Source organism: Microtus pennsylvanicus, chromosome 1 (assembly GCF_037038515.1).
Source record: "Microtus pennsylvanicus isolate mMicPen1 chromosome 1, mMicPen1.hap1, whole genome shotgun sequence".
NCBI classification, from domain to species: Eukaryota; Metazoa; Chordata; class Mammalia; order Rodentia; family Cricetidae; genus Microtus; species Microtus pennsylvanicus.
The window spans coordinates 183,198,528-183,214,233 of record NC_134579.1 but is presented as its reverse complement, the minus strand read 5'-3'; the positions used below and the strand labels follow the sequence as shown (position 1 = coordinate 183,214,233).

Here is a 15,706-nt window from a genome sequence, read left to right as displayed (position 1 = left end):
AGGGGAGAAATGCTTCTTACAAGTGTTTAGTTTTCTAAGTATCTTTGTAATGGAGCAAAACCATATTCTTGCAAAAAGAAAAGCCAAGGCTTTCATTTTGGTGCAATTTATTCTGTTTTGGTCAGAAAGGTCAGCAGTAAGGTCAACAGTTTCCTTGGTAACACCCACCTCCACTCCATCCTTACTTACTAATTCACTGCGCTGAATTTTACTATGCTCTGCTTTATCTAGAAAGGTTTTGGGTTTTTAACTGTAAGAAGTGCCAGAAGTTTGGAGGGAAGACTTAGTGGATAAAGGACTTACCAAGAAAGTATAATTACCAGAGTTCAAATGCGCCGGACCCATAGAAAGCTGGGATTAGTAGTGGTTTGTAATCCTGGTTCTCCTAAGGAGAGATGGGAAGAAACAGGAGACCCCTGGCGAGCAGCCACCCAAGCCAGCTTGGCAAATACATGCAGGGCCAAACAAAGACTGTCTCAAGCAAAGCGGAAGATAAGGACCAACACCCAAGGTTGTCTTCTGAACTCTACACATACTCAACATAACACACATTGTACATATCATACAGACACACACACATATACACACACAACCATATATGCATACATAATACAACAGAAGAATGACTAATGTTAGGGTTATGTGCTTTTTCAAGAGAAATACAATAAAATGACACAGAAAGACAAGTTCTCAAATAGTTATCTCTAATTTTAAATAAACAAACATTATAATTTATTCCATATCTCTTTCAATAAAAAGTACTTGATATTTCCAGCATAACATATTAGAAATTCACCTAACATCAAAGGCATCTTATTCCAAATATAGAGTTGCTTATATTGGCATCTAGGTAATACACCTGTTAACATGTAATTTCCGGATGCTAAAAGAAAGCCTACCTCCTGCTTTTAATGTACACTGAGTATAGAAAATAGTACCTTAAAAAATATTTCTGTCTTAAAGCTCAAATCTTCAATCCAATCAAATAGCACACCCAGTACAACAGTCAGTGGCATTAACACATTCTACTTTTCTACATCAAATTCAACATAGTTTTTAATTGGAATCACCATTTTTTCTTTCACACACAGGGGATCTCAGGACTTGAGGGAGTTTTCTCAAAAGGGAAGTAGTGACAACCTTGAGTTACCTCCCCGAGCTTAGAGTCTCTGTTTACTGCTCAGTCCATGTATTTGAAGAGTTAGTCATGAGGAATTTGGTTGGAAATTGGCTCAAAACAGGCTCCTGCTGGGCAGGAAGAGGTCGAGAAAATTTTACCAGATTTTCAACTTAAAAAAAAAATCTTCTAGCCACTTTGGCCAAACAAACGCAAGACCACCTACTCCACTATTTCCCCGCAGCTATCACAGGAAAAAGAAATTACTCAACAAAATGGACAGGAAGGAGGTGCTTCTGATGAGGCACTACTGAGGTAACCATCTGGATTTTATGGCTATTAAATATATGCCAGAAACAAAATTACATACTTTGTCATATTATAAACATTAAGTAGGCCAGTCCACAGACCACCTACAGTTCTCTTGCAGAATATCCTACAAATTCAAACTATAGGTCTTTGTGAACACTGGCATCTTGCTAGGAGATATTCCTGCTGGTAAACGCATGAGGAAAAGGTCACCTATCAAACTCATGCAGAAAATAAACTCACGCAGAAAATAAAGGCTTTGTTTTTAGAGTAAGAAAACTTGAGGGCCAACAAGATGGCTCAGTGGGTAAAAGCCCTTTGGGCTCAATCCTAACAACCTAAATTTAATCTCCAGAAATCATGGAGTTCTGGAGTGGTCCTCTTACCTTTACGCATACACACACACATACACACATATATACACTAATTAATAATGATAATAATAGTAATAAATAAAATAAAATTTTACACAAGAGAGAGCACTTAAGACCTACATCCTAAAATCAAAATTGATTGGAAGTAATCAAGTTTCTCCAGCAGTTATGAGCTTCAACATTAAAGCAATATATATGTTTAAACTTTGAGTGACACTTCGGGAGTAGGAAGCTGAACTTACTAATAAATATGAAAATAAACCTCGTGGCTGGAAGAATTGATGTTCAGAAGATTTCAATTACTAGTAATGAAATGATTCGATTTAATTATTATGATTAATTTTTAAGGACAAAGAGACTAAAATTAATGTTGTGAATTTCTAGACCTTATTTGGAGTAAGCTTTGAGACAATTCACAAAAAGAGGTTAAACTAGAAATCTCATATTGCAATTGAGTCAGCTATAAAGTTTCATACCCATCCCCCATATAACCTCAAAAACTTAAAAACAAGACGGCATATAACAGAAATACTGCCAATAAATCATCCCTAAATACTTTTAGATTTTTCCCCAGAGTACCACAGATAACATCCAGAAACCCAAACAAACCAATCAGGAAAGGTTTTAGACGCCCTGAAATCCAGGACTGCACTGTAAGACAAGTAGGAGGCGGCGGAACGCCGACCTCCACCCGTAGCCTTGGTCTTCGGCAGCTCCTAAGTCATGTAAGTTAATACTGAGTTCATAAAACTCAGCAGTCACAGTCAGAGAATAATAATAATAATAACACAAATAAAAATAGGCTCTGGTTAGAGAGAAAGTATCCATTTACTGCCGCCCTGCTGAGGTACATTTGACCACCAAAAGCAGAAAGCTATTAGCATCTAGAATTAATGGGTACAGTGGTTTTCAAGGAAGATATTTCCAGGATGGACACAATGTAGACTCAGCAAAGTTTCCCTTCAAGAAAAACAGAGCTTCTGTTTCAAAGAGTACTGATTAGGCCTAATACCATTAGGGGTCCATCAGGGTCTTGAGCTGTTGTTGCTTCCGCTTTTAACCATCAGTTAGTTGCTAAACCAAAATTTGGGAGTAGTTAGTTAACTTGACCAACAGTCAAGTTTCAGGAATACAGAGCACACCACAGTGCGGGCACGGTGCAGATGCACAGGCCCTTGGAGGTGTGAGGTTGGAATCTCCACGGTTCTCAGGCCTTAGTCTCCCTCCCAGTAGCATGGCAACTGTTGTTCCGACCTGTATGGACTCATTTTCCACAAAGCTCTCCATGAGATGAGATGAGCAATACTGAGTACCACATAACTTTTAGAATTTCTCAGTAAAGTTTATTGATGGCAATGAAAAACAGCTACAACTAAAAACCAAGCCAAGCAAATTTACAAAATGAAAATATTCTAAAGGACTATTAATTGCTTACTATATACCTGGCAAATATGGCTTAAAGGTTAACAATATTTTCTCAGTAAAAATATAAACACTGACTCCATCTATATGTATCAGTCCCTGAACTTAACCAGGTTCAAAAGACACATCAAAATAGTCTCTAAAGCAAAGATCATTTTGAAATTATTCGATTTTGATTTATAGCAGTTATTTATATAAAAATTTTAAACAGCACAGGTCGTTTCTATAAAGCGCTTATTCTTTCTTGATTGTTAACGTCATGATTTTCATTCTTGGCTGGATTTTTCTTCCTTGGCAATTCTTTTTGTCACACCACTAAAATATTTCTCACGAAAGGAATTATGACCTTGGTATGGTAGAAAATGGTCACTCAGCAAGTGTGAATACTGGTCCCGGTCCTGGCAGGAGAGAAACACAAAGATAAAGACATGTCAGTTTCTTCAGTTGCCCTTGAACCATGGCAGTCACCACTCCAGGTGCATCTGCTGGCTTCACTGCGTAAACAGCTGTCCCACATCTGCGTCGCACTTGGGAATTCAAGGCAGCATCACTTCAGCCTCACTGGATACTCAGAACACTGAATGAAGGAGACACTTTCATTGCTCAGGGAAGAGAGAAAATTCCAAAGAACATGGTCATACTACAATTGCTTGTCATTCCTGGTTTAACACACACTGAAATCACTGGGGCTACGGAAAATACCAAAGAAGCTTCTAGTCAAGGACAAAGGGGTCTACCAAGGAACCGTGGCCGTACTGCGATGTCATAAGATCACGCAAGGCTGCACACTACATCCACATCCATGAGTGCAACAAAGGATTCCAACACAGGAGATGCAGACACAGGGTGAAGAGGGGCTCCATAGTGCAAACGTCACAGCCAAACAAGGACTGGTACTCAGACGGATAGTCACTGGGCACCGGAAAAGTCAATCTGGGTCAGGATGACCCAGCATTCCAGTTTAGGTGAGAGAAGACTGCCAGAAACTGAAACATTAGCTTCTCAATTTCACAAGTTCTGAAGCAAACCTAAAAATATAGTGTCCCATGTATTTCTTTACATTCATATTCAATTACACATGGACTTTTGGGGATTTAGTCTAAATTTACATATCACTTTGTTGAGGGCATCTTGCTTTACTCTCTGGCACAAGAATCGGAACACCAACATCATGTTCCTCCAGCTCTGCCTTTCTGTCCGCTATTCTCCTTACGGCTCTTATAGCCACGTATGACCTCTGAAAGCAGACCATGTAACTCCACAGAATACCCTCCCCAGCGAGGAGTAGGAAGACCAGAAACGCAGAATGCCGGAAGCATACCTCTCTGGCCCAGGCGTCTAATATGACCTCATCAAGAAGGGAGAACAAAAGCCACGCACGGTGGAAAACAGGCTTCCTTTACAGACCAAAGAGAAAGTGAGGCAGATAAATTATCAAATATATTATCACTGAACTAAAGGAGACCAATAAGACAAACTGGTGATCCAGGACAGAGAAAGTGACCAAAATGATGCATAGGCATGGATGAAAATATCACACCAGTATTTTGATCAGTATAGGCTCATAAGAAAAAAAAACCTAAAAGACTACATTTTCCTCAGTGCCATAGACACAAGACAGCAAAGACATATGAAAGCTAGTCTAGGATCATTAACCATTAAAATGCAAGAGCTCAGGGGACAGGGGACAGTCTCATTCTCTTCATGTCCCAGGAAACAGAGGAATCTCTGTTGGGTAAGTACATGAGTCTTGGCTCAAATGTCCACTTTTAAGATCAACTATCCCCCAACTGTGAAACAGACGTTACAGGAAATCCTGGAGCTCCAAAGCCCCAAATCCCCTGAGCAGGCAAGGATCTGGGAGCAGTTAAGACTTGCTTTGAGGTAAGCCAGACAGTTCTGGGACTGTGGCTAAAATTTCCACCTATGTGGACACACCCTAACTGACAAATGTTTCTCATGGACCATCCATCATCACAAACACAGAAATGCCACATAAAATGACATCACCACAACTTGAAACAAATAACAGAATCAATTTTTGTTTCCTCTTTCTAAGGCTCCTTGTCCATCTGTCGCTCACTTCCTTTCCTGGGTCTCACACCTGAGATGACGGGCTTCAGCTCCGCAGTTTCCATGGTCTTTCACTGCTCTTCCTGCCCAGGCACAGCTGTAGGCTTTTTGTTTCATTGTCCTTTGTTGTTGTTGTTGTTGTTGTTGTTGTGTTTTGCTTTTTAAACTCAGTATCATGAAGGCCAACGAGATATGTTTCTTTGAAAAAGGAAGTGGATCCTCAAGCAACAGTCTTTGATCTTCCTCCTTCACCCAAGCATGTCTGGAGTTTGACTTTTGTTTTTTCTAACAGTTCCAAACCTGTCTACAACTATCAATCACGGTGTCATTTATACATCACAGAACTTCAATCCTGTATACTTTTCATAAACATGAAACACTGCATGCATATGAAGTAAAAATAGAAAGAAAAGAAGACTATGTGATGAAGACGGAAGGACAGCTCTGCCCAGTCCACAGCAGTAGGGCCGTAATGAGGAGACCAGTCACACAGAATGAACAAATAGTACATCTGATTGCACTCTTGCCGGCTGCCGCTTCTTAGCCAGTGACTAAGTGTCAGCAGGAAAACACAGAAACCAACAACAGCTCTCTGACCTCTCCCCATTCAGACAGTCAGCAAATGTAAACATTAGAAGAAATAGACAGGTTCCCTCAAAAAAGAACTACTATGGATTTGTTATCAACTGAGTCTTATCTAAGGTAATTATTTAATTTTCTGCATTCTTTTCATCTACACGTTGGAGAGGGAGAAACGGAGATTGAAAGAGCTTTAACAATCTGCCACAAGCCATACAGCTGGAACGCAGTACTGCCTGATGGCGGCCCGAGTCAGACATCAAAAGCTCATGCTTTCTTCATTATCCTTCCGTCCTTCTTAAAAGCTAGAAGTTACAGGAACACATAGAAGACTGAGTCAGTTTCCCACATGGCAGATTAGCGGGTCCTTTAAAATGAGGTTTGACATTTAGAGGCCAATCCTCCTGAAAGGGCAACGTTATGGTAGCACACGCTTCAGATCTCCACTTTAACCGCTGTCCTATCAGTTCCGCTGATTCCAAACATAAGCCGAGATCTCGGGATTCTAACACTTGCCAGAGGAGCCTCACGAGGCAGTGGTTCACTTTTATGTGTACACTACCCTCTGCTGGTGGATGCGGACAGTCCTTCTTCATGGGATTTCCTGATGTGAACTGAAACCTGTTTCCAGCTGAAAAGACTGTACACCTGACCATCAGTAACATGCTGGTTCATTTGCTGTTTTCAAGTGTTGACTATTCAGAACACCTACAACCATACAACCCTCATATGCCCAGGGTGACCTTATTACTTAGGCAGCATTATCATTTTATACATCATCTAATCCACAAGAATGATGCAGAAATAGGAAAACACACATGCACCTCAGAGAGTCTAAGCTGGCACAACTCATCTGTGTGCAAACTAGCAAGTCATTCTGTAGAATAAGAAAGGAAAAGTTCACTTCAAGTTAATCGTGTAGGTTGTACTGTTTTCAGTTTGGAGGCAGAGTGCACCTATTTACAGGGCAGATTGTCCTTGAAATCTCCATCTTCCTGTCTTTGTCTCCAGAATAATCTCTGGATTATAACCATGCACCTTACACCTACATAATTCTACTTAAAATTTTGTACAATTTAACTCCATATAAGAAGACAGCATTAAAGGGAATTTAAAGGACATTAAAAGGAAAGTATTCAGTCACTTATAATTTTGTATATGAATTTAAGGGAGAATAAATTATCAAGAGAAGAAACAACTACATGGCCTGGAGTAACACTCGAAATTGTCATTTTCAGTAGAACTAAAGACACTCTGGATTATACAAAGAATATATTTTAATAGCACATCTCAAAAACTACAGCACACTGTTTAGGCTGAAAAGGAACTACAGATTCTTCATCAAGAAGCCCATTCAGGTAAAACTAACAATTTCCACCCCCCTCAGAAGCTGGCCATTCTCTTGTGTCACCTCCTCCTTAAATAAGGGAAGGTGTTATGTTTTCTAGTTCAGCTGCTTTTTGGTTTATTTTATATGGATTAAAATGGTGTGTCCCAGTGACTTTTAAAAAGTAATGGTAAATTTTTGTTTATTATTATTTAAACAGGAAACTTCTAGCTAGCTCTAATTATCTGTTCCTATTTTTTCTTAAAATCATTTAAATACTGTTCAGTATGATTGTTTTTATTTTAGATGAGGCAGGCCAAATAATCACTAAACAGTTACTATTTGTTCCATGAACACTTGCATATGGTGAGGAAAAGAATCGAGTTCTGTGAGTTCACAGATCCTGATGGGAGACAGACATAAAATGTTGTACCTCCAGACACACATGTACGCAGTGGTATTAAACAGTGGGATGAAACAGCAACCGTGGGAATATGAAGAGGTGAAAAGGAAGGACAGGGTTGGCTTCTCTAAAGAAAAGGCACTTATCTGGGAGCTGCAGAAGAGAAGTAAACCCTATCACACAGAGGAGGAAGCACTCAACACACAAGATTCAATGAAAAGAGACTGAAAACAGAAAAGCGAGCCCACTCTGGAAGCTGAAAGGAGACTGAAGGTTAAGGCTTATTGTGCAAAAGATGAAGTGGCACCGACTGCACCTAGAGACGATGCCAGGAACACAACAGGGTGGTCCAGATGTTAGATAAAAACGTAATTTTATTCTAAACTTTTCAGAGTTAACAATACAATTTAAAAACTATACTTCTGTTATCTTTTCTCTTTCTAGAAAATATTCTGGCCACTGACCAGGAAATGAAGTGGAGGGAGAATGTAAGGAAAGAAATACAGGAATTGGGAGACTTACAATACATGAGGGCAGTGACTCCTTACCCTGTATGGTCCTTAGAAAAAAAAGCGGGGTGGGAGGAGAATATAAATATACACAGAAAAATTAGCTACTCAGTCATCCCAACCTAGATTTCTCAGAAGTCTTCCTTAACTCCAATGCCTCCACGCCAACTATCCAGTCACCAATCACACCATGTCTACCTTCTTCTCCACACCAACTATCCAGTCACCAATCACACCATGTCTGCCTTCTCTTACTTCACTCAGACCCTCTACAGTCACATTTTCCCTCTTCCCGCTCATAACTCATCTTTGCAGAGTGATGTCTGGAGCCTCCTCAGAGAATCACAACTTATCACCCCACCACTCAGACTTACCTATGAACTGAAGTTAGGGCACCCTTCACGAAGCATACACTTCTGCCACGCTACCAATCAGTATCCTTTGCAGGCTTGCCACCACAGATAGGATAAACCTGAACCTGGTACGTAAGGCTCTGCACATGAGCATCTCTGGTTCTTCAGGTCGTGTCCTGCTGTTTCTCCCTCAATGCCCCACATTCCATTGAAGGAGTCCTTGCATATCCCACATCCCTTCTCATCGCTCTCCAGCTTACTTAAAATGACAGCTACCTACCAAGTGGTTACCTCTTGCCTCAAACACCATCTCCTCAGATGAATGCTTTCTTCCATGCAGCACCTCTCACACACCAATACAAACCCCAAAACCTTAAGTTGGAACAATTTTGGTGACCTTCTCCTAATGAACAGGTTCGCTAAGACTAAGCCTGGTCTACTTAACCTCAATACTTGATATATATGGTCCCACAATGAAGGCTGATGTGAAATAAAATGGCTTCCCTCTGTGAGCATATACTCAAGTTAAGAAAAGAAAAAATACAAAAATAGGAAAGGTTAATGAACGTAAAATATATTCAGTGACACAAGTTCCTCTTTTCTCACGGCACCTAGTGCAGAATTCACCTGTGCTCAAATACTGATATTATGTCTGTTCTCTCAGCAAACACTCAGTCACCAGGTACAAATGTCGTCAACTTCCTCCTGACACTGGACACCTATCTTCTGTGGCTCCTGCTGACTTAACTCTAAACCTCTTCTCTCTCACCACTGAGAACCCACACTGAGCAAAGATAGCATTTTGCTTCGCAGTGCAGCTCACTGCTGAGCTAACTTTATAGACTCTCCAAATCATCAATTAGATATCAAAGGGCAACAATTAACTTATACACGGCTTGTTCTCTAGGCTTTGGGGAGTTCCCTATCCGGAAGATAAGCTTGCAGGATGCTAAAGTCATTTAACAGAAAACCAAACAGTTTCTATTGTAATTGTAGGTCAGGTTTAAGTTGTCTCTTAGTAAGTGACAGCTCCTGATAGTGAGAAAATGATTTCTTCTACATCACTAGTATTAAATCACTGCCATTACCAAAGCAGCAGGAGTTTATACATGGCAAATACTTGAATACAAACGACTTATAAAATTTACTCCATGATAAAGGAAAACCAGCCGTGCCGGCACCATAGTAAATGCCACCTAAGTAGGAGTGTTCATCTCCTGTTGTCAGCAAAGACTCCAGCTGGCGAGAAAGAGTTAAGCACTGAACACATTCTTGAAGAAGTGTGAGGAAGGAGGCAGAGAGATGGAAGAGAAAAGCAGCAGGTTGGCTTGTTTCTCGTAATCAGCAAACAGTGGAATGAAATGTGAATGACGGTACTGAATATAATGGACCTCGGTTCAGCTTCAGGGTAATTACCCATGTCCGGCTTTTGTTTAAAAATCCTGCTCTCCTTATCAAAGCTTTCCACTGTTCTACATCTGGTACTGGACAGTAGCCATAGAAACCACTTGTGCTAAAGTTATACAACTATAAACAGCACTAGGCCATTTCCAAACCAAGGACAAGCAGGTCAAAAGTCTGGTATCTAATACCATTAAATCTGTAGTGTTATTCTTAATGTGAACATGGAAAAGGTGAAATCTTTATCCCTAAGTTATATATTCACATTTATTCAGATCCTTATAAAAGTAATTTCAAGATATTAAGTTGTCTAAAGTCTATGATATTACATTAAAATTTTATTTAGAGTCTCAAAATGACTGATCATTAATAAATGAACTTTGGGCACTGAACACTCAGCACATAATTTCATCCTAAGTGTGACATGAACCCTGTGGACATTCATGCTTAGCATGATGACGCAACAGTATGAGTGCTTTCCATGAGTGTATTAAAGTTTACATCATTATAAATGCAAATCTGAATGTCGAATATTAAAATAGCCAACATGCAAGATAAAAGCTCAACATCAATTAAATATTGCATTTTAAATTCAATTAGAACTAACAAGAATCTTTATCTTCTTAAAGAACAAAGGATAAATAACATACAAAAGCATTTACCTTCATAAATAAACACTTTCAACTTTAGTTTTGAAACAATATTGATCCTGAGTGACTTTTTAATATTTCCACAATCAACTAAAAGAAAAACTAATAAAGACGTATCTGTGTGTAAATAAAGACCAAAACCAGGTCAAACTGTTTTGCTTATGGGCAAATTCAAAGGCAAGCAAGACATTGGTTCCTGTGCAGGTCAGAACATGGTTTTACCAGAAGGAAGGACATGTTTACAACAACACATTTTTCTAAATGGTCACAAATAGAGGTATATTTGGAGGACTGCACTGCTCTGTTTGATCTCATAGTGACTATATAGATATGCACTTCCTAAGTATTCATCGAACTGGACATTTATCTGCTGTGAAAATGCACATAAAATCTCAGCCCTGAATTCTAGGAGTCATCAGGTGGAAAGGGGATGCAAACCCACATCTGAATTGGAAAACATCTAGAAAGCCAACTTTGAGTTGAACATCCATGGCAATAAAGAAAAAAGCTACAAAGCAGAAATTATGTCAGTCATACAAGAGTTACCAAGGAAGAATCCAGGACTCTATACCGAGTCCCATTTCCTTCAACAACACATGCACTAGGTAACTGAATCATAAGTCACTTATGATTCTACTACATCGTATCTTTTTAATCTATTTTACTATCACTGCTCTAGAAATTGCAGAATCCGTGTCTGCTCTGACTTTAGTGAGCTGCCTGCCTCTACACCATAAGATTCATATCTATTAATATGTGTTGCAAGAGTCATACATCTGAACTGGCTACTCTTGCTGGAGGTGGTGACTCACTTTCTTATGGCTTGTCAGTTTGCTTAGCAAAATCATTTAACTGAAGAAGAATGAAAGAAAAAATGGTGATCCTCTAAGATTTAAACCCAAGAAAAGGTAAGATTACTAACAAAAACAAATTGTCTTGGAACTAAATTCAAACAGTATGACACAAAGCATCACGACAACCATGTTGCCTTCTCAAGACTTCAAATGCTTCATGCCAAAATAAAATGTATAGAAATATTCTGACTTCCCATGCAAAATATTTGAAAGTTTATCTTTTACTCTCTAATATATCATATTATGACAATAATGAATATTGGACAATTAGGCAAATAAGCTGAGTTTATATTCAATTATTATGTTCTTATATAATGTAATTCTACCCAACTATACACAATGAGTGAATTAGCATCTACAAGTAAGTAAGCCAAAAAACATATAAGGTACATATGCTCTACTACATGATGATGATGATGATGTATTTATCTTTAATCAAGTATATATTGTAGAGGACACTAGAAAGGTTGCATGCCTTTGTTTTCTTTCTTCTTAATCTCGAGGTTCTGGAGAGACGTGGCTCCGTGGGTTAAAGGAACAAATTATTCTTGCTGAGGACTAGAGCTCGGTTTCCAGCACCCACATTGGGTGGCTCACAACTACCTGTAACCCCAGTTCTAAGGAATCTGATGCCCTCTTCTGGTACCCATGGACACTTGCACATACATGGCATACAAACACAGACATACATATACTCACACAGAGATGTATGCATGCATGCACACATGCATTCTCATACACTTACATATACATGAATAAAAATAAATCTCTTAAAGAAAAAAAGTCAAGAAAAACCTGTGAAGTAGCTACTCTAGGTAGTATTTCATCTGGTTCTAGTAGGTACTGGCAGAAGCCATTGAGAGCATACTGATTTTAGGTAGTTTGCACTGAATGCATAGTCCCTTATACACATTCTGTTCTAATCTAGAGATTTCTGGAGATTAGAATTCCTTTATTTTTTGGAGATCAGTATTTTTAATCAGTGAATTTTATAAATAAACAAATGTTTCATAGACTTATCACAACTATACAGAGTACCATTAACTGTGTGTCAATGAGAAGAGGAAAAGTGACCTTAGCAAAACTTATTACATCCTGTCCTGGCATCCTGAGTACACTGGCTAAAGACAACAGGGAAATTAGGAGTATGTTTAAAAGAGGCTAGGAATTCAATGCTTAAGAATATTTGTTGCTTATCTATTTTTGTGGTAGTTATAATGAACCCCTAGGTCATGTGTGTGATAGGCAAGCATCTTGTCCCTAAACAGCATGCACAGACCTTTAATATCACACACTACAAAGGTAGAAATAAGGTAGAAGATTATGTGTTGTTTTCATGTCTGCTGTTCACTTAGTCATCTGTGTTCTATAGGAAGGCTCTTTATCTCTGAAATGGTGACATAAACTCAAAAGTGTTTACAGACAAGCACCAAGAAAACAGGGCACTTAATTCACTTAGTCTGTAGAATATATCAATGAAGGATAATAACAATTCATTTAGTTTCTAGAATATATCAATGAAGGATAATGACAACAAAAATGAGGTTCTTCTTATCAGGTGTCTTCATAATATTGACATGGTTATCAAGAGCTTCTTCACAATTCACACAAAATAAACAAGTCTGAAACTATAGCCAACGATGTAAAAATATAAATATTCATATTCATTAGACCAATTTCTATGACTTATTTCTACATTTTAAATGGTGGGAGAATACTTTCAACAACATATCAAGTAAGCCTAACTTTAAACTGGTTAGACCAAACAACTGTCAAGTCAAAAGCAAAAGTACATGAAGTGTAAAATCTAAAATTAATATTCATTCACTGCCAAGATCAACAGCACTGAACAAGCCTGAGAAGAATTTGTCAGAAGTGACTGTTTGACAACTCTGTGTTCGCCTGTGTTATAAAGGGCTGCAGCGCTGATGTAACTGCAGACATTCCTCAGCAGGAAGAGAAGGCAGAAGTGAAGCAATGAATTAAAAAAAACATGGCAGAGAGTCACGTTAACAATACATCAACAGTTAATCCCACAGTACTTAAGACTTGCTAATGGAGCCTGTACTAATGTGACCATTAGGAGGAGGTTTTCCTTATTAAAAAAAAAATCAATTTCAGCATGTGTGGTGGGGCACACCTCTGAACTGGAGGCCTGTCTCATCTACAGATGAATTCCAGGACAGTCAGTGCTATACAGTGAGACACTGTCTCAATGCACACAGGCACGCAGGCACGCACCTGCTTCAAACAAGAACAAATGGAAAGCAGGAAGCCAAGTCGGGAGCAGTCCTGTTTTTACAGGTTGAAAACACCAAGGGAGATGAGCTTATTTATCATTTTAATATACAGTAAGAATTCTCAGAAGCCCACTTTTCTTTGACTTTGAAATAAATTTGCTTACAGAAGTATAAATTTGGAAGAAAAACAGACTTTCTTAAACTAAACTCGGGAGAAAGCATATATGAAATTAGTTCACAGAAGATCCTAGTTTATTGTTTGTTCCAGTTTCTGTAAAAACAGAAATGGCCAAGCGTCTTCTCCATAGCTGGGCAATTCTGTGGGACACAATTTATGGAGAACTATTATTTATGTAGGCAAGTCATGAAGGAAGCTCATGTTACATACTGTGCTTTTTGCTAACAAGAATTAAAGCGATAACATCTACAAGTAATATTTCTGTTTTGTTTAACTGTTTCTTTTGTCCTGGCACATAACACAACAGCTACCAGTATCATTCATCACCAACTCAAATGATTATGTTAAATGCTATAATCCATAGAAGCTGTAAAGCTACTATTAAATTCTCCAACACCTCACTTCCTTTAACATATCAAGAAAAAAACATACAAATACACGAGATGCCACTGACAGGGAACGGGGAGTGGCTCTACCAACAACCAGCCTATTAAGCTGATGATGGTTAGCATTAGGGACTAACATAACTCCCCTCCCCCAACACTTAAAAAAAGACTTACTTCAAAATCTATTTTTCAAGACAAGGACTTTGAGGCAGAAATTAAGGGTAAAAGAAGTCATAATGGTATGCCTTAATCCACTGTAACCAGTATCTTTGTGAAAAGGAAGAGACAACACTGGGCAGGTTGACCAACAAAGGCTGTGTGAGGCACTGCAACAAGGGAAACACCAAGATGCCAGGAGATCAGTTCCACCTCCTAGAAAACAACCTTGGCACTTCCCACTTCCACAAACGTGAGATATTTCTGTAGTTTAAAATATCGATTCACGTATAAATATTTATACAGCAGTTTATCAGCCTTTATGAAATTAAACCTATAGAGCCCTAGTTCTGTCTTGCATCAAGTAAACCAAGAACTTAAGTGTCTTACAAAGCAAACCGAGTCCAGAAACTTGAACTGTGATCCTTTTTCTATTCTCAACTTAAGTCTTTATATACATATTAAAAGCTACACTTATTTACTTATTTCATTTGGGAGTGGCTGCATGTGTCACAAATCAGAGAACATCTTGGAAAAGTTGGCTCTCGCCTTCCATCTGGGTTCTAGGAATCAAACTCAGGTCATCAGACTGTGGCACTTCTACCTGGAAAAAACAGCCCTGAGAAAAGCACAAGTAACTCTGGGGAAACAGAAAGTTTAATTGGTACATGGAAGTAAGCCTACAACTGGAAGTATTTAACACATTACCACCATCAAACAGGTGGGTTTGAGTCAGAGCGGCCAGTACTGATCAGTCAACTGCAATGGACAGTAAGATACAGGGCTTCTACTGGATTCAAAATGGACATTTTTGAAGGTTGTCACTGTGCCAATAAATAAGGAAACCACTCTTGAGAGCTTCTGAACTGCAACGTTCTAAACAACTAATGGTACATTGTCATACTTGGGACAGGACTTGATTTCCACAAGGAACTCTAATTAGGAAAATTATCCAGTACAAAATGTGTAATATCAATGGTTTAGTAGTAATATCCCTTCTTAAATGTAAGTACACAGATAAACTTTAGGAGCACACTGGAAAACCGTGTCCATCCCATAAGTATCTATTGTCTAAATAGTAATTGAGGAGATGAGGCTGTAACATAAACAGGTGGCTGTTGTGTTTTTTTAACTACTACCTCGCATTCTCATTAAACCACATATATCTATACACCCAAGCATAAAAATACCCAGACATCTAGTAGTTAACCATCAACTACTTATCTAGATGAATAGCTTAGTTTCCTGAAAAGTCTTGATGTTGGAGAATAATTACTGAGGATAATTTATACCATGCTGAAAACTTTATAAACATTATCTACTAGTAAAAAATTATTAACTAAAACATTTTGCATAAAGTAACATAAATGCCATA

The 15,706-nt window shown here is 38.6% G+C and overlaps 1 protein-coding gene across 2 annotated transcripts in view; it reads right to left on the bottom strand.

Annotated features, from left to right (window-relative positions):
- Positions 1-687: 687 nt before the first annotated feature.
- Positions 688-15,706, bottom strand: part of Trmt11 (tRNA methyltransferase 11) — a 53,959-nt gene continuing 38,940 nt past the window's right edge. For both annotated transcript variants that reach the window (XM_075946528.1, XM_075946533.1), the window contains one exon: positions 688-3,620. In XM_075946528.1, the coding sequence (XP_075802643.1) occupies positions 3,489-3,620 (132 nt within the window). In that variant the 3' untranslated portion in view covers positions 688-3,488. The remainder of the gene's footprint in view (positions 3,621-15,706) is intronic.